The sequence below is a fragment of the Paralichthys olivaceus genome, chromosome 4 (assembly GCF_024713975.1).
Source record: "Paralichthys olivaceus isolate ysfri-2021 chromosome 4, ASM2471397v2, whole genome shotgun sequence".
In the NCBI taxonomy this organism is placed as follows: Eukaryota; Metazoa; Chordata; class Actinopteri; order Pleuronectiformes; family Paralichthyidae; genus Paralichthys; species Paralichthys olivaceus.
This window is the reverse complement of record NC_091096.1, coordinates 8,020,337-8,044,882: the sequence shown is the minus strand read 5'-3', so window position 1 is coordinate 8,044,882 and position 24,546 is coordinate 8,020,337. Positions and strand designations below refer to the sequence as shown.

Below are 24,546 nucleotides of genomic sequence, written 5' to 3'. Positions count from 1 at the left end.
GCGCTCTATCTCGTTCTATTTATACAATATAGAAAATGTATCTGCCGGGCCACGCTCATGATGAATCGCTGTTATTAATAATCAATATCTTCCCAAGGCTAGGTTGATGCCACCTCTAATAGCATGAGCTATGTGAATGAAGCTGGGACATAATGCATGTTGTGTATAATAGGTCTGGCTGTTTTATTAAGGGACAAAACATGGATCGGCAGCACTGTAGTGACCTCTGTGTGTGTGTGTGTATGTGTGTGTGTGTGTGTGTGTGTGTGTGTGTGTGAGTGTGTGTGGGTGTGGGTGTGGGTGTGTGTGTGTGTGTGTGTGTGTGGGTGTGTGTGTGTGTGTGTGTGTGTGTGTGTGTGTGTGTGTGTCGTCCCTTTCGTCTCTTTGCTTTCACTCCTTTTCTCTGTCTCATTTATCCAGCGAGCCGTCCTTGAGGCGGTACAGCATTAGGCAGGTTGTTAACACAAGAGAAAAGGGCGTTCAATGTCATGTCACTGTGTCGCAAAGCATGACAGAGCCAGGGCCCCGGCCCTCTTCTCAAGGAAATAAATACATCGCCATCTTCCTTTTCAGAGTGTAATGGTCTGGATATTACATCTCCTGTGGGACATTACTGTCCACGGATAATAAATCCACCCTAAAGAGTGTGTGTGTGTGTGTAAGTGTGTGCATATGTGTAATTTAATGAGCACAGAATGTTTCTGCGTAGGGATGTATCATATATATTATTTATGTTTGCGTGCACATGCACAGTTTGAGGCAATTTGTCCCCTGGAGAGAAAGTGATCCAATATCTCTGCACCTTGTCAGCTGGAAGCAGCGAGGCCACCGTAAATCTCAATTAAGCAAACCACTCCCTCCCCCCCCACCCTTGCCACAGGTGACAATGGACCAAATTGACTGACGCTCACTGTTGCGTTCCAAGGCTTACCATTGGCTTCAGGCTGGGTCTGAGAGGGCACGGCCATGTAGGGGTCCTCCCCTTTGTCTGAGCTCATGGGGGGGTCCTTCCGCTCCACCATGCGGCCCCGCCCCAGGGGGCCCTCAGCAGCCTCAGGTAGGGCCGAGGTGGGGAGTGTGAGGGTGTGGTGATGGTGGTGATGGTGGCCTGCCGGACACAACACAGGTTAACCGACGCCCGGGGCAGAGAGGGACAGGCTTCAGTGCATGTGAGCACAGGCCAGCAGGGGTCCGCCATACACGCACACACACACACACACACACACACACACACACACACACACACACACACACACACACACACTTCCTTTGAAGCATAGCATACACACGATCGGATCCACTCAAACCCACAAGAACAGCTGCTGGGCTGTGCGAGCCAACAAAGTGTTTCTCTCTCGGTGACCCTGACCAACTCATTAGTAAGTGTGTGTGTGTGTCTCTGTGTGTGTCTCTGTGTGTGTGTGTGTGTGTGTGTGTGTGTGTGTGTGTGTGTGTGTGTGTGTCTGTGTCTGTGTGTGAGGATAGACATGTCCTTTCTTTTTTCCTGTCATTCTCTGCCTCTCTCTGTCTTTTCTCTCTCTCTCTCTCTCCCCTCCTGTTCTGACTGACACGTCAAAGCTGTGCTGGGCCTGTCACAGCAGAGCAGAGCACAATCGTGTTCCTCCACAATCACCATAGGGTGTCTAACTTTAAAACGAAGGACAGGAAACAAACTTTCTTTCCATCACTTCACTTTAGTAACTTTTCTTCAACTGTAAAGAGCTTGTAAGTCTTTTTCTCAAGCCTTCTTTCCCTTTCAACCCAACATTTCAATAAATTCACCTTTACACTCAGTTCATTTTGATGTAAATCATTGATTGTTAAGCTGAAACAAATAATTCATTTTGATTATCAATCCTTTTTTTCACTTACGGATTGTCTGTGGCTCTAGCTTAACTGTTTTAACTGGGACTTGCAGTTTTTGTGACAGTTAACAAGAAACAACTTAGAGAAAAAACGTTATGCTCTTTGGCTCCAACTTTTCTTATCTTGCTGTCATCTTCTTTTTCTCTTAACCCCTTTTCTCTTCCTTTCTCTCATCTCCTCTTTTTTCCCCATGTTGTCCCTTTTTTTTTCCTTCATTCCTTTGTTTTAAACCGAAGGTCTCCCCAATGTTTCTTATCTTCTCAGCCGAAAGTCTTTATTTAGCAGGGCCCTCAGCAACATGGCCAGATCAATCATCAGAAATATGTCATTAAAATGTAATGAATTTTCTCTCATCTGACAACTCTTAAAGAGGATACATAACACAGGCAGGAAGTGACACTGATAATGAGACGATCAAGAAGATTAGCAAAATGCTGGATGTCTGTCTGTAAAAATGAATCCACTGTTGCATACACCTTCCAAAATCAGTACTCAGTAATCTGTGGCTCGTACCTGCTGCCTGTCCGTCTATCACTGCACGACTCTGAAATGATGTCTGTGTTTTCCTGCAATTGCTTTTTTCAATTTTTCTTCAGAAGTTGGAATTGGTGCATAAGCTTTGTTCGACTATTTTTGAAGCGTGCCAATCACGTTACCATCCCACGTACACGTTTCAAAAAACACTTTCCTCGATGAAGAGTGATATCACTTTTTTTTAACATCCTCTGTGGAGCTCAGCCCCGAAATCCCATTTTAACACAGGTTCTCTTGTGTGACAACAGTGTCTCTCTCTCTCTCTCTCTCTCCCTCTTCCTCTCTCCCCCTTTCCCTCCCTCTCTCTCTCTCTCCCTTTCCCTCCCTCTCTCCCTCTCCGTGCGTGTGTGCGCGCCTATTCAATATGTGTTTACGCGCGTGTTTTTAATGGGTAGACATTTCATGAGACTAACATCGATGCTGCGAGTAGACTATGCGCAACATACACCCGTACCCAACACCACCCTCTTCCTCCGTGTGGCGTGGCAATCATTAAAATGATTTATTTAACTATTGGCCCAGGGCTGAGAGATTAGTGTGACAGGCCTATTTTATAATTCATTCCCCCCACTGCCAGGGGAAGTGCAATTCAGGCAGATGACACACATAGAGAGAGAGAGAGGGAGAGAGAGAGAGAGAGCTTGGAGCCTCCGAGCTCCTCCATGGATCAGGGGAAAAAAAGCCCTAAACTGCAGACGGATGCACATCCCTCTACTTCTCCAGATTAAAAGGGAGGGAAGGTTGTCTAGTCTGGAGTAGAGGAGAGGATTGGAGAATGGAGAGGGGGCATTTATTTATCTCCAAATCCATATCAACCACTGGCAGATAGATGGAGAGGCTCTGGGGCAACGGCTGAGACTTTGTTTGGGGGGTTGTAAATGGGGTGTTATCTCTATGTGTGTGTATGTGTGTATGTGTGTGTGTGTGTGTGTGTTTTTCAAAACACACAGCAAAGCTTTTGGAAGCATATTCGACACTATATGGGTGCACACTAACACAGATGCTGATACCGTGACCCTGGATCTGAAAAGAAGGGAGAAAATCGCAGTGGGGGTACAGCCACAGGGGGGGAGAGAGGGAGAGAGCTTGGCTTTCTGGAACAACTTCAAAATATCTATTCTTGTCTTTGTGTATGGATCTGACTGTTTTGATCTGGCTGCTGCAAGGTGTGTGTGTGTGTGTGTGTGTGTGTGTGTGTGTGTGTGTGTGTGTGTGTCTGTGTGTGTGTGTGTCTGTGTGTGTGTCTGTGAGTGAGAGCGACTGAAAACCAAGCTAACGCACCCTCTGATTAGATAAAACTAAGGTGGATGTGAGTGTAGATTGCGGGTGCTGCGGATAAGAGTGACTTTGTTGCAGGCGAATCACATCTGTGTATCATTACTCCAAAAGACCTCCAAAAATCAGCCATTAGTGAAGCGTGATTGTGATATTAGGCCGTGTGATTAAGAAAGTAAACGGATTTGCATGAAGCAGCATCTCTAAAATGTTTGTGCATGTGCGGAACGTCCGTGCACGTTTACATTAGCCTTTTATGAATTGAGCATCTTTGACTCTGCCGACTAAAGAGATGCTGCCAATTGCACATGGTTTGTGGCAATTGGCAGAAACACGTCTGATCTATTGCTGACTGGAAACAGGCTTCTTCAGCCTCTCTGATGACACGTCCTGCTTAATGTGCACGTTGAGGCATTTCTTCAACATCAAGGCCCCAAACCACCAACAACCAGATCCATCCAATTAGCCCAGCAAAGGTCAGGGATAATCAATGCTACTGCACAGGAGATAAAGGGGGCTAGGGAACACGAAGGGAGAGGAGGTGTTATAGAACTAATAGAATCAGAATCAGCGTTAAAAGATTTTTAAGCTTAGGGTTCTGATTTCTAATTCTGAGGTCCGTTATTCTAAACATCAACGGGGCTGGAGGAGGAAAGACTACGAGGAGGGAAATTTACTGACCGTGCCTGAATGTTTCATTACCTTCGTAACTGGAAGGAACGTCTATCAAAAAGGGAGAAGGAATGAGATGAATTCAGTTAAAGCCCTTGAGTCATTAATAACCCGTCTTTACACATGTGGGAGGAGTTTTCATTTACTTGAGAGGGAATGATTGATTGACTAGATGAAGAGGTGTGGCGGAAGTTTAAGAGTCTGGGTGGATGAAATGTAGCTCCTGCCTTTTTCTTTTTAATTGTCTCTACAGTAAATGTGGGATACTTACCGTTCAGTGCCACAAAGGTATCTGGAAGGAGAAGAGAAGAAATGAGAATAAATGTGTTATTGCGCGCAGTAAAGAGAGGTTCCGCTTTAACATGATCAAGAAGCCATGACTTTTAAAGTAATTCACAATCGACCGTCTGCTCAATATCCCCCTAACTTTTAATCAGGTGAGCTGTGAAGGTCAAACATGACGGCTTCCCTTGAATAAACATACTGATGAAATTGAAGTGAAAATGCACTGGCTGCGTTTACTCTGCGTAAATAGTTGAAATTGAGATCAAATGGCTGAGGATGAATGATTTAACGTCAAAATGTTTTGAACCGTCTCTTGCCAACTGAGCAGCTCAGTAGAATATCAACAGGCGATCGCATTTACCAAACCCAACAGTTGTTATGGACATAAAAAGATCAAATATACATTGGGTCTCTGTACCAGTCCCTGTGTTGTCGATTAAAAGAGACCTTTCAAAGCGTCTGAGGTCAACTGGGTTGAGAGCCCTGTCTTGTTTTGTTTTTCAAAATGAGCCCAGTAACGGCTCACAAGTCAAATCCTGTGTGTCACTTGAATGTTTGGGTTGTGTTTGTGTTGCAATTTACAAGAAGGAACCCAGTCTCTGCCCAGTGGGACACAACACTCTATTGACCGGGGGACCAGAGAGACAGCGGGAGCAGGACAGAGGAGGATGAGAGCCGAAAGGGACAGATGGATGGAAGAGGCTGAAAGAGAGGATTGTGAGGGCGGAACAGACGGGGGAGAAAGAGGTGACAGCAGCGGAGAAAGAGACGGAGAGACGAGTGAAGAGTGAGAGCAAGTTAACAGAGAAGAGAGGAATGGTAGGGGGGGGCATGGAAGGGAGGAGGACAGATAAGAGTGAAGAGGGCCTGCTTACTTTGGCAGTCTCCCAGGCCATCTGTGTTGCCATGTTCCACGTCCTGCTCAAAGGCTGATCTGCGGGGAACAGAGACATCATGGTCAGCAGTGGAAAACAGGCCAGGCTGTGCAGGCTCGCCACACCTAACAAAGTAACACTGCTAAAAGAGAAGCTACTGCACAAACAGCTCCAAACACAGCAAACCCTACGCTTGCACAATGTGTACACCGCACAGAGCCCGAACCTGGAACCAAATCAAAGAGTAACTATTAGTTGCCCTGGGGCCTAAAATCAGTGGTTATGAAGAACAGTGGCAGGTTGGTAAATCCATAGCTGGCACAGGGATCATTGCCAGGAGTGTTGATACAAATACATTGATGTTTTACTCGGATGTATTAAAAGCATGTTATGCTGTATTGCTACAAAAAATACCTGCTTTTTTGACGCTTTTTTGCTTTTTTGCCAAGAATAAAATAACACTGATATCACATGCATGTCTATGTATGAAGCTACAGCCAGTTGCTGGTAAGCTTAGCTTAGCACAAAGGCTGAAATGAGAGGGAAACTGCTAGCCTAACCATTCAAAGGAAACAAAACCCATCTAACTATTTAAAACCTATTAAATGGTTTATAATGCAAAAAAAAAGTTGGCAATGATTCATATTATGTCGTTATCAAATCCCTGAGAAAGAAATATGATATTTTACAGTTAAACCACAAACTTTATCATATCACTACAAAATTACAACCAAATAGATCAACTTAAATTAAGAAAAGACTATATTTTCATAAAATGTAAAAAAAAAAATACTGATTTGTCTGTGAATGGCTCATATTGGTAAAACAATTGATTCTAACTGATTGTACAAAACGTACAGTAATCCAAAATAAAAACAATAATAATTTAGCTACCATTGAAAGTGCAAGGCTAGCTGTTTACAGACATGAGACGTGACATTGGCCTTGATCTTCTCATGTAACTCTTGGTAAGAGCACATATAATTTCCCAAAATGTTTAATTTATTTCTTAAGGAAAAAATGCTCAAAAACATCTCAAAGTTTTCACTTTGATTATTCTTTTGCTGTTTCTCTGTATCTGACATGATCTCGCTTCAAAGGGACATGAGGCAGAAGTCCCAATCACATGGGCCACGGCCCTGGCAGTGAGGGGTGACAGTGCTTGAGGGCCATCATATGATGGAGAGAGAGACTTTCGGAGATGTTATTCTCTGACGCAATCTGCATCGAGACCTGTTTTCTTCCTGAAAGACCACCAAGCAGGCAGTAAGGAGATCTGTGAAACAGAGCGGACCAACTGTCAACCAGGATCATAGTCACGCATGACAGCTTTTCACAGTCCTCCCCAGCTCCCGTCTCCTTGCCACTCCTCCTCCTCCTGTCTGTCCACCCGCCTCTCATCTTCCTCACCCTTCGCTGGTCACAATTATAGCATGAAGAAAAATGATTTTCCAAAACAGCATCACCCAAGACCTTATCCTCTGATCAGAGCTGAAAGCGTGAACCTGACAGCAAGGGCAAGCACAGGAGATTTTTAAGGAGGAAAACACAATTGAATTTCTGCTGTAACGTCCTCGAATCAGAAACAAAGTCAAAGGCAGCCTTTCATGTATATTCACAGTACATGGTGGAGATGATTGGAAAATTTCATACTCTCATTTAGTATTTATCTTTTTCCCCAGTTTGGCAGCACCTTAATTGGGATGGCAATGGCACATTTTACTCTCCTGATTACCAATTTCCCTTCAAAAGCATTCACCACAACAGCCACACAAACAACAAGAGCAGCGACATCCTCTTTTCATTTCTTGGGGTACATTTAATCTGCTTATCTGATTTGCTTATCATACCCAGTCATAATCACAAAGCAGACACACAGTTGCACAATTAGACCTGTCTAAGCACAAATGTGGTCCAGGCTCTGCCGGATATTCCTCGCAGACTTTATCGCTGTGTCCCACCCTGCCATGAAATGTTGTTTTGCATCTTTGAGGAGACAAAACACAGACAAGCTTGTGGTCATGCTTTCAAATATAGGGTAATAACAACATCGCAAAGTTTGAGGCTGCTTTTAGATGAAGATTACAAGTCTTAAATCCCATTGGTTTATAGATTAATTAACAATGAGTAGTCACACTACACATGCAGTGTCTGACCCTCGCTTGGCACACGTGAAAGTGACTGAACCACTCTGTGAACCCTCGCTTAACAGGGTTCAAGTCCCACAGCAGCTGCATCATAGCAGCAGAAGTGCAGTAGTGTTTTAATGTGACGCTACAGACGGTTTAGCTCAGAGGTAAGATCCCACTGCAACCACATAATGCATATTTAAAGATTCAAGCTGTACATAAACTGGAGCCTCTGCGGGCCACATTTTATATTATCTTGCATCAGATGAGATTATTATGTGAGATGTGTGGTTGCACAGAGACGACTTGGTTGCTGAAATACAGGTCAGGCATAATAACATTAATTATTCATATCTGGAGTGAATGGGCAACTGGGGACTATATACTGCACATAGTATATAGTGCAAAGAAGTGTGTGTAATGTTTCCTCAAGTCATTTTGATTCATGGTTTTGATTTACAAAGGAATACCTGCAATAAACTGACTTTAATAGTCAGGGGCTCACCAGGTATTCAGTCAGTATATGTGTAGCTTTTATAAGACCATACCTTTGATTGAGAGAAAAGTCTGTGACACTGGCTTAAATATTTAACAAATAATTATGGATATGCTACTAAACACAGTCGTGCACCTAGTTTACATAATAACAGCCATACACAATCACATTCAGTCATTTTCAAGAACAGGGGGGTGACCGGGGACCATATTGCAGGAGATCAGAGTGCAAGCTGTTTATAGGCAGTAGGTATAAGAGGCATAACTCCACATGGGAAAGCTGGCACGCAAGCACCGAGGGCCAGATGGAAGAAGAAAGGAGGGGTGGCATGCAAGAGAGAAGTAATATGTTAGAGGAAAGATAGAAAAAGAAAAGTGGGCAAAAATAGATAGACAGACGGGGGGCTTAATGCGTGGAAGGTGTGCAGGTAGCTGGTTAGGCAGACAGATAAATAAAGACAGCAAAGAAAACAGGAAAAGAAATATGGTGGAAAAGGGTTTTTTATTTTAATGAGGAATCAAAAAGTAAGAAAAAAGACTGATGTTAAGAACGAGCGAGCTTCTTCTTTGCAGGGACTTGTTATGTCTCTGAAAAACAACGAAATATCTCCGACTCTCCCCTATTCTCATTTCATCGCTCCTTCTGTCCAGTCTGGCAAAGGCTTCGAATAGCTCACCACAGACCAATAGCTTCTACCAGACCTCCCATCCCTCCGCCTCTCACTAAAAATGACTGTACAGGGAGGTTATCTGCCAAAGTGTCAAGGTGGAAACTCAATCAGGATGGTCCAACGCTTCCGCTTATGCAGAATAATAATGGGATGGGTAGTGCGTTTGTTTTTGTTTTGCATGTTTTGTGTGTGGGTATGTGGTGTATTGACATGCCAGACCCATCATTTTCCAGCACGGGTGATCAAATTCATTCATCGTCAATTAGCCACTGAAGCAGTAGAGTCCTTTTGTTATGACTTCATCGGTAAAATGTTTTTTCCCTCCACAAAACTCCATACGCTGTTTGTTCAGAAGGCATAATTTGGCTCTGTGTCGCAACTACTGCCACAAATTACAGTTACCGTGACTGTTGGGCTTTACCCAGCTTCGCTTACCCAACCCCGAGCCTTTTCGAACACTTTCCTTCCATTCATCCTTCCAATAGCCCCCTTTTCAGCTGGAGGAAATTGCATTTACTCACCATAAAATTAGAAAGATCACAGACACGACAAATCGAGAGAGGAATGCCACCAGGCATGACGAACAAAAGGTGCGGATACTGTTCCATGTAACTTGTGAACTCTTGTAAACCACACGTGTCACAGTCTTTTTACGTTTAATGACTTTTCTCAGCTGAACAGATGGAACCAGCTCAATGTTTCATGTGTTTACTGTGTTGTAGCATGCATTACTAATGCAGGCTTCATTCTACAGAAGAGATCGTTTTAAAGGTGACAAAATATAAAACTGTTCAAAGATATGAAGACAATATAAAGTTAATGGCACATTTAACAGTAAAGGTTAATGGTGTGCCTAACAGTTTTAGAAAATGCAACTCAATATTTGAGAGATCATATATTGTTCTACCACTTTATAGAGAATAAAAAACTACAATACCCATGAGCCTTAGCTGCTATTACTATGGAGAAAAGCCAGTGAGCCACACCCGGAAACACTTTGGAGTCCAACAGTGATTTTAACTGTTAAATGTTGTCTGGTTTCTATAACATTAATCTGTCCAACACACTGAACAGTATTTTTGCTAAGGTTTTTATCTGCACTGTTATGACTGTGTTTGTGTTTACTTACTTTATGTTGCCAACCACCTGTCTGCAGGCTCCTTCTGACACCCAACCACAGTACGGGTCTCTGGAGGCTATACAGGACCTGGAAGTCAAACACACACCTTTAGCCTCTCGTCATGTTGTTCACCGGAATATTGTTCCAGAGGGGATCAGAGTTGTTTCAATAGAAATGAGAACTTTATATTCACGAATCAAACTTACTTCTTGCATCTTCCATGTCTTTCACAGCGAGACAGTGGCACTTTAACCACACAGGAGGTGAACGCAACCCACAAAGAATGACTCTTGCTTTCTATCTGCATGCCAATGATCCGCTTGTCCTCCACACCATCTATACTGCACCTAGAGAGTTCAGGATAAAACCTGGATTATTCCATCTTTCATTCAAACAATGTTGTTTTATTGGGACAGTGACCACTGAAAAGAGATGTGGGATGTCGCAAAACAAGATTGAACAGTTGATTTAAAGAGATTAATACAGTTGTGCTAAGATGTGGCAGAGCGATACTGTGAGGTCAGGAAAAACAGTGAGCACTTGAGAACATGGGGTCAGAAACAGAGGGAGATAAGGGAGATTAAGAAAGGGTGATACAGATACAATGGATAAACAGACAGATGGGCACTATGAGCAGTCAGCAATAGCACTGCACTTAACTGTAAAACCCACTAATGCTAACTCAACCCCCTCCTCCTGTTCCACCATTCCTCCATCCCTGCTAGCCTTCTTTGTCTCCTCGCCCCCATAGCAGTGCACGCTAATCCCTTTGGGCGTGTCAAGCATCTTTCTATCCCTTCTCTCCATCCATTCCCCTCTCCATCCTGCCATCCAGCTCCTGGGATTTAATCTCCCCTTCGCAGTGCACTGGTCCCTGTATTACCGCTCTCAATTAGGGCTTAGAGTCCGTCTACACTGGGTAATGCACTGCAATCGGGCCTGTGCTGATCCTGCCAGCCAGGCGGGGAGGCAGGCAAAGTCACTTACTGTACTGACTGAAGCCAGATGGCCGGCAGCCGATGCCGATGCTCGACCTCAGTCACAGAGAAGAAAAGAGAGAAACAGAGAAGAGGCAAGAAAGAGACACAACCCGGGGTGGGAGGAGAGGGCAGGGCCTGCCCTTCATCCCCTCCATACGCCACGTCACATGGTCGCAGCATGTTGGATAACAAACAGTGGTAACCTTGAAAGCCCTCCTGTCAAGCCCTCACTGTGTTTCCCCTTTTCTTCTCCGTTGTACATATTCTCCTCTGTGCTTCTTTCCATCCCTCCTCTCTGGTCTTTACCTCTCTTTCTCTCCCTCCTCTGTTTGTGCTGCCAAATCGGTCCCGTTCATCCATTACCCCTCAACTAAACATTTGCTTTGGCAGGGTCTCACTGTGGCTGATTTTTCCTTATTCACTTCTTTTCCAAATACGCGACAATACTCAGCTTGCTCCACACCACCGTACCAAGCTCATGGAAACACACATACAAACACTAGTTCACATCCTTACATGCACCAACAGAAATGTAACGTATTAGAGAAAGATCAAAGTCTGGCTCTGAAGACAAACACAGACCTCAGTGTGTGAGTGTGTGAGCGTGTGTGTGTTTCCTTTAATCAGCCAACAATTTTGGAGGAGCTGGGCTCCGCTATGGTTGGGAACCACAGCACTAGGCGATCCAGAGCCTTGGGGTCTATGTCTTTAATTTAGTAGCTGCGGTTGGACAAAGTGTAACCTGATAAAACTCTTTTAAATGATAGAGTAGCCATCTGGTTGGCTGACTTCACTGTATCGTGGGTCGGGGGAACTGACTGGTATTGATGGAGCTGGTGGGCTGGTGGGTTGGTGGGTTGGCTGAGTCAGGAGATGGTTGGAAAACATGCTAAATCACACACACACACACACACACACACACACACACACACACACACACACACACACACACACACACACACACTCTCTCTCTCTGCAACATACACACATCCAACAACTGACTTTTCGTGTGTAGCAACTGTATCCATGTGTTTTTCTATTTCTATCCATCTCTCACACATTCATACGTGCACGCAGCACTACGCACTTGTCAGGGTTGTAGACGTTGACCTCTTCCAGGAACAGGCTATCGTTGAGGAAGCCATTGTTCATCTTGGCCAGGAACTTGAGGATAATGCCTTTCTCAGATCCCAGGAAGACCACTGTGTTGTTCTTGTGGGGACCTGCCTCACTGTCCACGACAATGCGTGTCAGACGATACCTGCAACCAGGGATACCCGAGTTTAGTAAATCAACCAGTTAATCAGTTATTTATTCAGCAGAGGAACAAGGTGGAGTAAAATAGAACATCAGCAGTTGCTGTTTGTCTTTATGTTACTTGCATATTTTGAGAACCATTCATCTTTAGCTTCAGAGGTATGTATCATCAAGGGACCAAACTGTTTGTGTCAGATGTCTAAAAGTTCATGAGGAGCAGCAGGGGAGATTACGCTCTTTTATTAATCTCATTATTTGATTGTTATTTCATTAAACCCAATCAGATTACCATAGGGCATTTCAGGTGGTTGCTCAAAATAAAACACAACAGTTGTAAACATCCCCGTCTTTTGTATTTGACAGCTGCTGGTCACAGCTTGGCTCTGCACCAAAAGTACAATTTCAATAAAAAAAAAGCAGATTCAAGTTGGATTAAATTAGACAAATTAGACACCTGCCACTCAAACTGTTTTAGATGAATCAAATAATAAGGACTGGTTTTCAGAAATATTCTCTACGGTTACTTATTTTTACCATCTAATCTCTGTATCTATCTCAATTAGTTTCAGGGCCAAGAAACTCTTAAAGTTATCAAAAACCAATCGTCTAATTAATGTGTATTATGCAAATCCTTTCTTTCATGATTTTAATAGAAAAATCTGGTATTTGCAGATGATTAAGTGTTAGATTCTCTTGAAAACAGGAAGCCTCATTAATGGTTTACTGAATGTTCTTTATTTAAACGTGGGTGGTAAAGTAGTTGCTACTCTGAAGGTGAATTTGTTTTGGATGTGGTGAATATAAATGGAACCAGTTTACACCATGAGCCCATTAAAGAAAATCCACACAAGGTCACATCCTCTTATCCCATCTGCCTCCTCTTTTCTTTAAATATCTCCTAAAAAGCTCTTGTGACCTTATCCAATCAACAGTAGCAGCGATCCGAAGGTCTAATGTATTTTTTTGTTCCATTCAAGTAGAACGGCAGCTCTGAGTCAATATGATTTGATCTCAGAGAAATAATACAATCTCAAGACGTTCACTGTCTTTGCTATTTAGGATAATAAAAGATCTCAAGAGGGGGGATTCTTCAGAGTGTTGCCCACTTCCATTTCAATCATTGTGTAGAGCCAGCTGAGGCCCCTGCCACTGCATAACTGTCAGGACAGAAGAGCTACTTTTTTCATATCTGCAGCAATCCTCCTCAGGGTGAAAAAAAGATGAAACCCAATTACTGATTTTGTTTTCCACCTGATTTCAGCTCAAGAATAGTATTCACAACATTTTGACAGGCCTCTTAAAAGGCCTCGCTCTCTTCCACTCAACATGTCTCCATGATGCTTTTTTGAGCTTATGTAATGCTTTTAACTGCTGCCTCCGACATACACGCAGGCCTTCATTCACTATAGTGTCATTTCAAATCAAATAAAAGAATCTGATTGCTGATTATGTAAAGACAGAAACACTGTGTTATTCATAATATGGTTGTATGATATAGCATACTAATGAACAGTGAGCGGTGTAGGGATAACCTTGATGAAAGCTGCTCGTATTCTGACTAAGCCTGCACAGTATGTAGGTCAAACCTCCGCAAAGTAGAAGCAAGATGTGATACGACGCAAATAATTTGTCGGAGCTCTCTATATATCTAATTTTTAAAGTGATGTTACCACCACTGGGGCTTGTCAACAGTATGGCAACTCTGCCAAAACGGAAATCAGGAGCAACTCAATTCAAAACTATGTCCATATTAAAAACTGGATTTTTATTATTTTTTAAACTTTTCTCAAAAAGCTCTGTCAGCTAGTTTTGCTGTGCCGCCGGGATGTGCTGTCATATTCCCTCAGGATGGTGGTTGCAATGTCTGTGTGTAGTGTAGCTAAAAGCCAGACAGACCTTTATGATCAAATGATATCAGCCACAGTGCAGTGGCTTTTGGGAAATGGGCTAACCTCCAGAAAGTCAACCACAGAATTAAAAAAATCATTCCTTTTTTCGTCAGGATTTCTCTTTGAAATATCCTCAGAGGATTTAAACCAGCAATTTGCAACAAAGCACCAATCATCCTTTTTTAGGGTGTAAATATGAAATCCCATGACTTCTCATATAACGAACAGATTTCAGCATATAGAGAGACATCATTGTGAAATCTAATAATTCACTCTCTCTGAGTCACTATACAGTCACTCTGGGAGAATGGTAGTATAGTATTGCGTACATCAGCGTTTCCTCTACTACAGAGAAAATAGGTCAGCGGCTAGTTTGTGGTGGAGTACCACTGTGTTTTAATGAGCCGCCTGACTCTCAGAGCAGCACTTCACCTAATTATTGTCCTGGGCTGGAGAGAGGCTCATAGAACCTCTGATGACGACGGCCTGTGGAGTGTGTAATATTTACCGGACCATGGTCTTGAGGAACCAGGGCCTATTAGCGATGGAGGGCACGGCCTCGTCCATCAGCGGATGCATCTTGATGAAGTTGAGTGTGTCGTCGGGGAACTCGTTGGATACTTTGTACCTCTCCATGGTTGGAGTGCCGGCGCAGTTGCCAGGTCTGCGAATGGAGAGAACAGGAGGGTTGTGAGGAAGAGGGATGATGGAAGAGAGAGAAAATAATTGTGAGTAGACTGAGGGAAAAGCACAAAAAGAAAAACTGCTACATCGACTGTGGTGGCGTAATGAGCAATTTGTCACAGCTTGAGCACCAATGGAAGACAGAAAGTTCTACTTCCCCAAAATCAATGTGAGTGCAGCTTTAAATTACTAAACTCTCATTCCAACAGGCTTTGGTCAGAGCTAAGGACATAAGATGCCTTATTTTCTCTGGACCCGGAGTAAAGCACTGAGACATTCGGTCTATCTGATCCTTTTACAGGGAGTTGTTGAGCTGCTTGTAAAAGAGAAGCTGCTTTTGATAGCATATCCCCTTTGCAGGCATCTCACCTCTGAGAGCTTGTAAAAGTATTTTACTGCGTGGTCTCTGATACCCTTCCACACCACGTAATCCTCACCAGGTCCCAGAAATATTAGCCATCCGGCCTCTGAATGTCGCCGAAAAAATGTTGGGACCAAACCATAAAAATAGCCTCACACACGGACGTTTATAATGAATCCTTTGAAAATCTTCCTTCATATGTTTTTTCTTCTCTGCCAAGAGGATATGTTTTCACCCGTCACCCATTTGTCAGTAAGCCAATTAACAAAAACAACTGAATGGATTTCCACTTAACTTGGTTATCCAGTTTTTTTTTTTTTTTTTTCTTTATCATTGTGACATTTTCACTGTTTCACAACAAATCATAGATCTTAATGAAAAAAAAGCCCATTTAGAGGACTGACATCTATCAGTGTGTGACATTTGGTATGGCTTACTTGAATTTGGTCTAACATAAATAGTCAAATTAAGTGGCAAGAATAGGAGACAGTAATCTGCAACATTTTCTTTGCTGTAGCTACATGCGGACATATGGAGAACAGAACGGAAACAGACATCCCTTCAATGTGAAAATCTGTAAACGCTTCAGTATGTGAGTGTAACACATGGAGGAACAGTCTGCTGCAGGGCTAAACCTAGGTGGCATTGTTACAACTCCCCGTCTGTTTGCCTGCAGATAAAAGGTCTGAAATCAACCAGGGGATGGAAAAGAAATCAGAAGCATCAATCACCCCACAAACAATGCAGGGTATATCAGCTATTTGCAATGTCTGAACTTGTTGAACATACACATGTAATTAAATGCTAATTGACGGAAGAGGGTAAACTCATTCTCATAAGGCACAAAGATGAAGGGTACAGGATCTGTGTTGCTGAGGCGGCGCACACACTCACACACATGCAGGGTACCAACAATTATCGTGGCCCAGATCTTTGTAGTAAATCTTTTTTTTTCTGAGGATAAGAGAGCGGCTCTTGGTGCACTAATTAGCGAACGATAGATGGGAGATTGATCAGGGTGGTGCATTTGTGGAATTAGCCAGCCATCTGTAAAATGATGTCATGCTTCATTTGTTGATAGTGAGCCCTTCTTTCATGCAGCTGCTTGGGGAGGAGAGGTGAGGTAATGGGTTTTGGGGTAAAACTGTGGGGGGCGGGGGAAAGGTGCTATCTATGAGCAAGTGTCTGTGCACACAGTATGTAGGTGTGACACCATATGTAATAGGACATGTGATCTTATGAGGACATATTAAAAAATTATGCTACATGTGTGTGTGTGTGTGTATTCTGTGGTTAATTAACTGCTGCTGTACCTTGGCTTGGGAACCTTCTCCTCAGGAAAAGGCGTCCAGGTGGAATCTGGGGATTTCTGCTCTTTGAAACGCCCCGTGAACGTGTTGGCCACCTCCTCCATGTCATAGGCGCACACAGCCGAGCCTGGAATACTGCCACAAAAAAAATCCCACATAAGCAATCCCCTCGACACAACATATAAAAGAAACATCTTGCCAGATTTGGACCATCACCAGGAGACCCAAAAAATGTTTTTACAGTCCTGTTTTAGAATAGTTAAGACCCTGGGTGGGTGCGCCAATGATGTTTCTAACGATAAAAGCAAAACTGAAAAAACCCCACATTTCTTGTGATGACAAAGAGGTGTCATACACGTAAGAGATGCTGACGAAGACGTCATCTTGGAAAGACGATGAGCGTTCGTCGATAAGGGCTGACACCAGCGTTGATGAACAAAATCAGACGCAACAAACTGCAACAGAATTTATATGTCATGTCCTGCCTCCTGCTGCTGTACTCAGGTGCCACTCCTCACCTGAATGTTTCGCACACTTTCCTGTTGTTGTGAATGTGTGACTCAGACAATCATTTGCTGCAAACTCGCGAAAATGGTTCTTATCCAATTTCCCAGACATTTTCTAAGAGCTTAGGAATTTGTCACTGTCTCTTTCCTCACTTCCCTCATCCATAAAATAAAACATTTTTGTTTAGAAAAATGTTCTCCATTTATTGTTTTTGAATTGTTACGAATCTGGTCGTAATCATTCTACTTTCTGTATTGACTACAGATTCAGTGCTGTTATGTCAGAGTGTTATTGCACATACAGTAGTACTGTATGAGTTACAGTGTCTGTGTCTGCCAAGCCTCAAGAGGACACACATTCCCTAACTCTCCCTCCTACGACTGGGTTTCCCCAAAAGCCTTCGAGGCATCAAAGTTCACTGCTAGGCAAGAAATATGGGAAACAGATTATCTTATTATTGCTCTTTGCTTTAAGGGGGGGAACACCCATCTTTTGATATCAGTGGAACCACTGACATTATTCTTTCTTTGTGGAATCAATGCATAGCTGATTGCTGAGTCACTGAGTCTATTTTTCATGCTTGCTAAACTAAAAACTGAGAATTATTTATTCTCTAGCAGACTTTCTATCAACCACGAGTATATTTCTGTCTCTCTGGATGCTCCGGCTGTTGCATCATGGGTTAAACTCATCATGTAGACAACAGGGAGACAGCATTCACAAGGGCAGTATTATAAAGAACAAGGTCAGGGAGCTGTTAAATCTTGGCTTAGCTGCAAAACGGTGGTAATTACGATCTGCATTTGATATGCACAGAAAGATAGACAATCATATGTCTGTTTATAGCAGACGGCGAACTAGTCAGATACATGGTGATAGAGATGGAACGGGCCGGTTTGCAGGAAACGGGCGGTTGGCCGGGCAGCAACCCAGTGGGACAAGTGAACGACACAAACCCTTAGTGCTGCCTACAGCCTGAATGTGCTCACTCTAATTTCCACCCCTGACTATGAAATAGAAAATTAATGTCAGAGATCAAAACCAGCGCTTATGGAAAAATTTCAGAGGCAGTGCTTCATTGGGCTTTAATGTCCATTAACCATGCTCAATTGCACTGTCACAAGCAATTGTCTTATCTGCTAAAAAGCAGCCATAAAATGGAAAATTACAATATGTGCAAACTATCAGCCAGGCTCTATGACTTTGTGGTAATTTTCAATTTAGATAAAAACTCCCACTGCCTATGAATATGAAAGCAGTTTGGCGTATGAATTATAAAAAGGAAAATACAATAAACACCTGCATGTCAAAAGGGCAGAAAAACAGTTTTGACAGAAGATGTAAATGGTGACCCAGTAGTCCCAGGAAATACACGTCGCCAAGAGGCACATCAGTGGAAAGCGCTGTTTATGTTAACAAAGGTCAGACTGTCATAATGTTGATGAATTAAGGGCATTTTTAAAGGTGTTTCAAACTGAGGGAGATAATCGGTTTAATAAACAGAAAGATCAACAGTTGTTGACACATGTATTAATTTGAGACCAGAGGAAAAAAAGATGGTTGAATAAAATGAACTCAAATCACTTCCATCTGTTGCTGTCATCAAACCTCTTGTGGTAATGTTGCTTCTTACAATCTCTTATTCAGCTTTACCTGTTGTAAGGTGTGGAGAAAGTTGCCATCACAACGTCCCTCCCGTTGATGTGGATGACGTCTGTCACGGCCTGCAGGATGTTGAAGTAGAAGTGGGAGTCGCCGGGAATGGAGCAGTTCATCCGAGACTTGAGGAAGGAGGTCCACTGCTTCTCCAAGACACGAGGTGAGCCCCCTCTGTCGTTCTTACAGACCCTGGCCACTCGAGGAAACACCACCTGAGCGAGAGACCGGGTTACATTTGAATAGCTCAAGGTTTTAATTCAATATTCACTTGTGTCACATATAATGTCTGCAGACTCAGTTATGTACTAAATATTTAGTAGTCAACTAAAAGATTTGGTATTTAGTCAAAATGCGGTTGTATGCCTCTGCCAACAAGTGCAGTTTCAGTCGACATACATTTTTTACAGGCTCATAAGAGGTCACAGGGATCTTTGACCTTTGAACACTGAAATCTTATCAGTTAATCTGTGAGTCCAACTGAACATTTGTCCCCAATTTGAAAGGATTATCTCAAGGTATTCTTGAGATAACACGTTCACAAGGCAAGAAATGGCTTTGAGGCATAAAAATATTTCATGTTGCAGAATGAAAAAACTGAATGAAACTTGAACACCTCCACAAGTGGAGCACCTGATATGATCGAAAGCTCATAACAGCCAACCATGGACCTGGTGAGACTGTTTTCACAACTGCTGTTACCCAAACCTTGAAGCCGAAAGAAAAACGTTGGATTTGATTCCCTGCAGTTCTTACTAAAAAATCTTTGGGAGACTCCACGGTGTCTTAATCCAGTGTGTTATCACTTCATAGAAAATTAAAGACTCAGAGGAGTAAATTGGTGTGTTTGATATGCTGTTGAAGAGTCAGCACCTGGCAGCAGAAAATTTAGAACCTCCAGCTTCAAAAAGGAGCCGGTGCTATAATTACAACTGTGCTGTAAGCTCGTGTAGACAGTATTGTAATTAGTTGTTGTCACACTATACTTAACAGCAATAAATCTAACCCTGACCTGAAATTGCAACCCAGAGTAAACAGTGTGAATGGGAGCTAACATGCATTTAAACCAGCTTTCTATACACACGCCCACAGTCAACCACACACACACCCTCAGCCATGCATACGCCGCAACCCTCCAGCTTCCCAATCTCTCCCCCTCACACACACACGCAAATATGCATGCAGAAATCACACAATCCCAACTAAGAAAAACACACCAAGACGCTCTCACACCGGTCTATTCTCTGTGGGATAATAGAGCCCTGAGATTACAGAAAAGGTATTACACGGAACAGGTGAGACTGTCAAGTCTAATGTGGAATTATGTCAGCTTTACATATTACAGTTCAGTGTGTCGTATTTCCTGCTCGCTGCAGATAGCTCAACACGGGTTTATCTCTGTGTCACTTGGGCAGAGCGAGACAAAACACATACATGGTGCAAATACGCACACACATATATCACATGAGCAAATACTACACTTCAGGCCTGTTAATTTAAATTGTGTGATAAAAACATTTTCCAGATAACAGGGTTACAACGCCAACATTAAAACTAAAGCAAAGAATAACAAGGTATTGTCGGAGTGGACCATTTCAATGTATAATAATAATATAGGGACATCATTCAAATACATTGCTCTCTGCACCATCACTTTTACCACCACATGTCTGGTTCGGTTCCAAATACAGGGAACCCTGTTTTTTTTTATAATGTGATTTTGTAATTGTAAATTTTAAGTTTTACTTTTTTAAATTTTCATATATTCCCCAACTGTTTAAGCACCAGTACCATTTTAAATGTATATATTTAGCACCAATATCAGACGAAAAACCAAATGAAACCCAACTCTGCATGCAGGATTATCCTGACATCTCTTTCAAAACATCCACCATCTTGAGAGGCCTGCATTTGTTACTCTGTGTAACACACACACTCTGTCACTTCTGGCAGCAAATTCATTATTTCTCTTCCTCGTTAACTCGTCTCATCCCCTCTCTTTCTTACGCTCCCTTTTGTGTCTCCTTCCACTTCAATTTAACTGGTGAAAAATGGATATTGAGAGATTCATTTTCATAAACTTTCCCAGGGCTGGGTAGAATATTGAATTGAGGAGATTAATAGAAAAAAAGTCTGTTAATATCCCTCTGGATGAAAAACCTGATGAAAGCCAGTTTGGTCTTCAACCGCTCCTGTTCCACTCTGTCTCGTTTCTCAGAGACACTTGGGAATTGTTTTTGGGAAACATTGAGACAACAGGTCAAATGGGAGGGCTGCCGGATGGATGTGGATGTGCAATTCAAACTTTATATTTAGACTTGAATTTATTTTTGGTGCTGCATCCTGTCCAATGTTTACATTTTGTTTTGCTATTGAAATATGCTTTGGCCACTTTACAGCTACTGAAAGCCTCCTTCCAGCTATTTGACACACTCATATCCTGTTATTTTCTTTAGGCGCTTCCCGATTCTCTTGGTAAATAGGAAGTCACCTCTGATTAGAGTTCAAACAATAGCAGAATAATGGAACCTCTGCTTACCTTTCCCATTGTGTTGTACTCCATTGCAATTTCCCGAAAGAAGAAGTAGATGAAGTCCCCATAATCGACTGCCTGGACAAAGTAGGGCTCTGCAGGAGGAAAAAAATATAATAAAACATGAGTCAAAGTGAGATTTAGTCGTGACAAAACAGTTTTGACACCGTATTTCACAGTAAACAGCCACAATATCTGTCATATTATGCAGAAAAGCACCGACTGTGAGCCTTGAGTGCCTCAATATATCATCCATCATATCAGCAGAACACTTTGCATGCAAGGGAAGAGGGATCTCTCTATTGAGTTTTGACAGGCTGGACTTGTGGTTGTTTCTCCCTGGGGCAGAGCAATTTCCTGGCTTCATCAACTGTATCAGGACAGGTTGGCAAAATGACTGCGTCAAACAGAGCGTGGAGCATTAGCATAAGTGCCCCTGCTCTTCAGACACAGAGGTGCAAACACACATATAGCATAAATCAAGAACAACACAAACATATGGTAAGGAATGCATTTTCCAAATCTGGCTTGTTGTCACTCAATGTGGTGCTTTCTAACTACCAGGACGTTGTTTGTGTTTGCCAGCCCACACTCACCTTTCAGCCACTTGGAGTCGTGTTTGACAGTTCGCAGAGTCGGGCTGTCTCCTAGGCTGCGATAGATGACCGCATCGATCGCTAGAAAGTCTGTAACGGTGGCCGAGTACAGCTTGCCATCTGGAGGCAGAAAGAGTAATAAGGAGGAAAGACGGAGATGGAGAGGGAAAAAGAATGAAGAGAGTGAAGTTTAGTCAAGAGAGACACTCAGAGATTTCTACTCTCTGTGGCTAGATACACAAACATGTTTTAGATGGCTCAGACACTGGAAAATAAATGAATCACACAAACCGAAGAGACTCTTTGATGGACAACAAACAGGCTCTACACACTTAAACAGATCGCACATTGGAAATAGCTCACTCTTGCAAACGCTCCTCGCTGAAGCCCTGCACTCGCACCGTCTCTAAGAGCACCACAGAAACCCACAGTCACACACATGCTTCGCGAACACAATCCACCACCAGCATGACCTCAGCGTGCCTCGGCTGTAACCACAGTGGAAACTCAAACTACATAATTGAAAGGACAGCAGTCAGAGGAACCCTCTTGATTACTCAGATCTTCCAGCTCTTTCCAAGCAGCTCTGCTACACATTAACCGGTCAAGCTTGCGTTTACTCTCCTTCGCGGCTCTAAGCGGGCAGGGACAGCTCATCAATACAGCCATAAATCGGTTTACAGCAAATAGGAACAGGGACTGGATGTCTTTAGCAGCCTGCGGCTTTGTTGCATGAGAGGAATTGTACCACGCCAATGGAAGGTTGAGTCATTATGGTCCCGTCTGTTCTCAACTTATTTTTGATCTCATGCAGTTGTGTAGGAAGGACAAAGAGAATGACAGGGAACTACATTAGAAGCGAGAGACAGATCATTCTGTATTTTTTCTGTTTCCACAATGCTATTGATGTGTTTCTAAAGTGGCAGCAAATTCTTGACACAGAGCAAACGAGGCCCCAAGTCTGCTGTTCTGCTCTGGTGCATGTAACACATATTGGCCTTTTTTTGACTTGTTGTCTGAGTACAGCCATTAAAATAAATAAAACCACAGGGTATTAAGCACAATATCAAATACAACAGCAACTAATCCCTTCACTCAGTTTAGAAAAGAAAATAAGGATGAATGTTTTACCACTGTTCAGGGATTGAAGTTTGAAAATCACAGATAAGAGATCATTCTTTGAGAGTAACAAGGGGAGCTGGAGCCAATCCCAGCTGAGATTGGGAGAGAAGTGGGGTACACGCCTGTACGGGTGGACGAGGTGTGTTTCATCTTACCAGCAAAGAGGGCAACGTTGGCATGCTTGGCGTCATATGGACAGCGAGCCATCCCACTGATCTCCTCTCCCAGAGCCTCCAAGGTGTCCATCTAGCATCAAAAAAAGAGGTGAAAAGGTCAAGACAATGTGGCGTCAAACAATGCACATGAAACATAACTTAGAGAATCCTCCTAGGCAAAGGAAAGGGTTTAAGAAATATGCTCAAATATCAAAAGAATGCAATCTAAAGGCATCACTAGAAAACTACTGTTTAAGTGGAAAAATGTGGTGCGAGTCCATATAAAATGGTCCCAACATGTTGCGATACCCAGCCCAAGAGTGTGTGTCCGTCTAACTCTGATCTGAACTAATATCCCGTTGATGGCACTCTGGTGTCCTGCTGTGAGCTGTCAAAGCAGCCCATCTGGGAGTAACTGGGAAACTGTCATGAAGGGAGATAAAAAAAAACAGAACTTTTCCACAGCAACATGTTTCACAGTATGGGTGGATGTGGTTTGCTTTCCCCCTGCTATCTTTTATCCTTCAACTGTACTGGTGTTAAAGAAGATTTTCAACAACCCTCATGATGGATCTTTAACCCATTTACTGTGCTTTAAAGAGGGAATAAATGGGCAGAGGAAAGAAAGAAATGGGTGAGCACATGGCCCTTAGGCCCAAGTGTGAGAAATTTTGACTAAAGCACAGTAGTTTTTAAACAGTAGATCATACATTAGTCATTATTTTATGTTTTGCAGCCTCAAATTTGTCTTGTGATCAGAGCTTTTCCTTGGGCGTGAGTTGTTCCCTGATTTGGTTTGTTTCAGGAGAGATCCTACTTTTAATTCTTCACCTCGACAATGGGAGGGTATTTTTTACCATTTTTTTTCCTTCAATCACTTAGTGGTCCTGTTTCCATGAGCTATTTTAAGGCCTTGTCCACTGTTTATGAAGTGCTACTGGTCTCGTTTAGGGCTTAGTGGGATGATCTCTCTGTAGTGGAATTTATTTTTCGTGTTTTGTGCCCAGTTTGGTTGTAGTATGTTTGGCTGAGCATGGTGGAGGATCAGATGTGGGCAAAGGGTCATTATCATCCCACCATGGGTAGGCTTGTCCTCCCCAGCACGCCATAGGATATGCTCTTTCCCTGGCTAATGACCTGGGATACACACAAACGCAAGAGGAAAAGAAAACCCATAAAACACTGGCCAGAAGCTGAGGTCAGGGAAGATTACTGAACACCCTGTTTGCCTGCAGAGTTCACAATACATAGTAATTTTTCTTCTTCATCTCTGTGTCTATCTCCTGCGTACACTCCTTCCTCACTTTCTCCTTCTCTCTTGACAAAGACGAGCGCAGCTTGCCAAGGCTGCAAACTGCTTACGCCGCCCTTTCTGGTCTCTAAACAGGTCATTTTGTTTTCTATTCCTGTCTCGGCGGAAACGGTTATCATCTGCCCACTAAAAAGGTCACACACATTCCGGCGCAACGCTGGAAAATCCTGCCAGAGAAATTGTTGAGGCTGATTTGGCAGAGAAAATTACAAGTGACCTTTTACAATAAACACAGAACCAGCAGCAGCAACGGAGCATTTCT

At 43.0% G+C, this 24,546-nt stretch overlaps 1 protein-coding gene across 5 annotated transcripts in view; it reads right to left on the bottom strand.

Annotated features, from left to right (window-relative positions):
• sema6a (sema domain, transmembrane domain (TM), and cytoplasmic domain, (semaphorin) 6A) overlaps positions 1-24,546 on the bottom strand; it is a 103,423-nt gene that overhangs the window by 14,773 nt on the left and 64,104 nt on the right. Inside the window, exons 7-19 of one of the 5 annotated variants that reach the window (XM_069523540.1) lie at positions 22,973-23,063; positions 21,696-21,815; positions 21,106-21,194; positions 18,564-18,781; positions 16,407-16,538; positions 14,557-14,712; positions 11,990-12,163; positions 10,129-10,269; positions 9,932-10,009; positions 5,508-5,566; positions 4,619-4,639; positions 4,357-4,398; positions 932-1,108 (exon numbers count right to left, since the gene is read on the bottom strand). In XM_069523540.1, coding sequence (XP_069379641.1) covers positions 932-1,108; positions 4,357-4,398; positions 4,619-4,639; positions 5,508-5,566; positions 9,932-10,009; positions 10,129-10,269; positions 11,990-12,163; positions 14,557-14,712; positions 16,407-16,538; positions 18,564-18,781; positions 21,106-21,194; positions 21,696-21,815; positions 22,973-23,063 — 1,498 coding nt within the window. The remainder of the gene's footprint in view (positions 1-931; positions 1,109-4,356; positions 4,399-4,618; positions 4,640-5,507; positions 5,567-9,931; positions 10,010-10,128; positions 10,270-11,989; positions 12,164-14,556; positions 14,713-16,406; positions 16,539-18,563; positions 18,782-21,105; positions 21,195-21,695; positions 21,816-22,972; positions 23,064-24,546) is intronic. The other 4 variants (XM_069523541.1, XM_069523543.1, XM_069523542.1 and 1 more) reach the window with 4 other exon arrangements.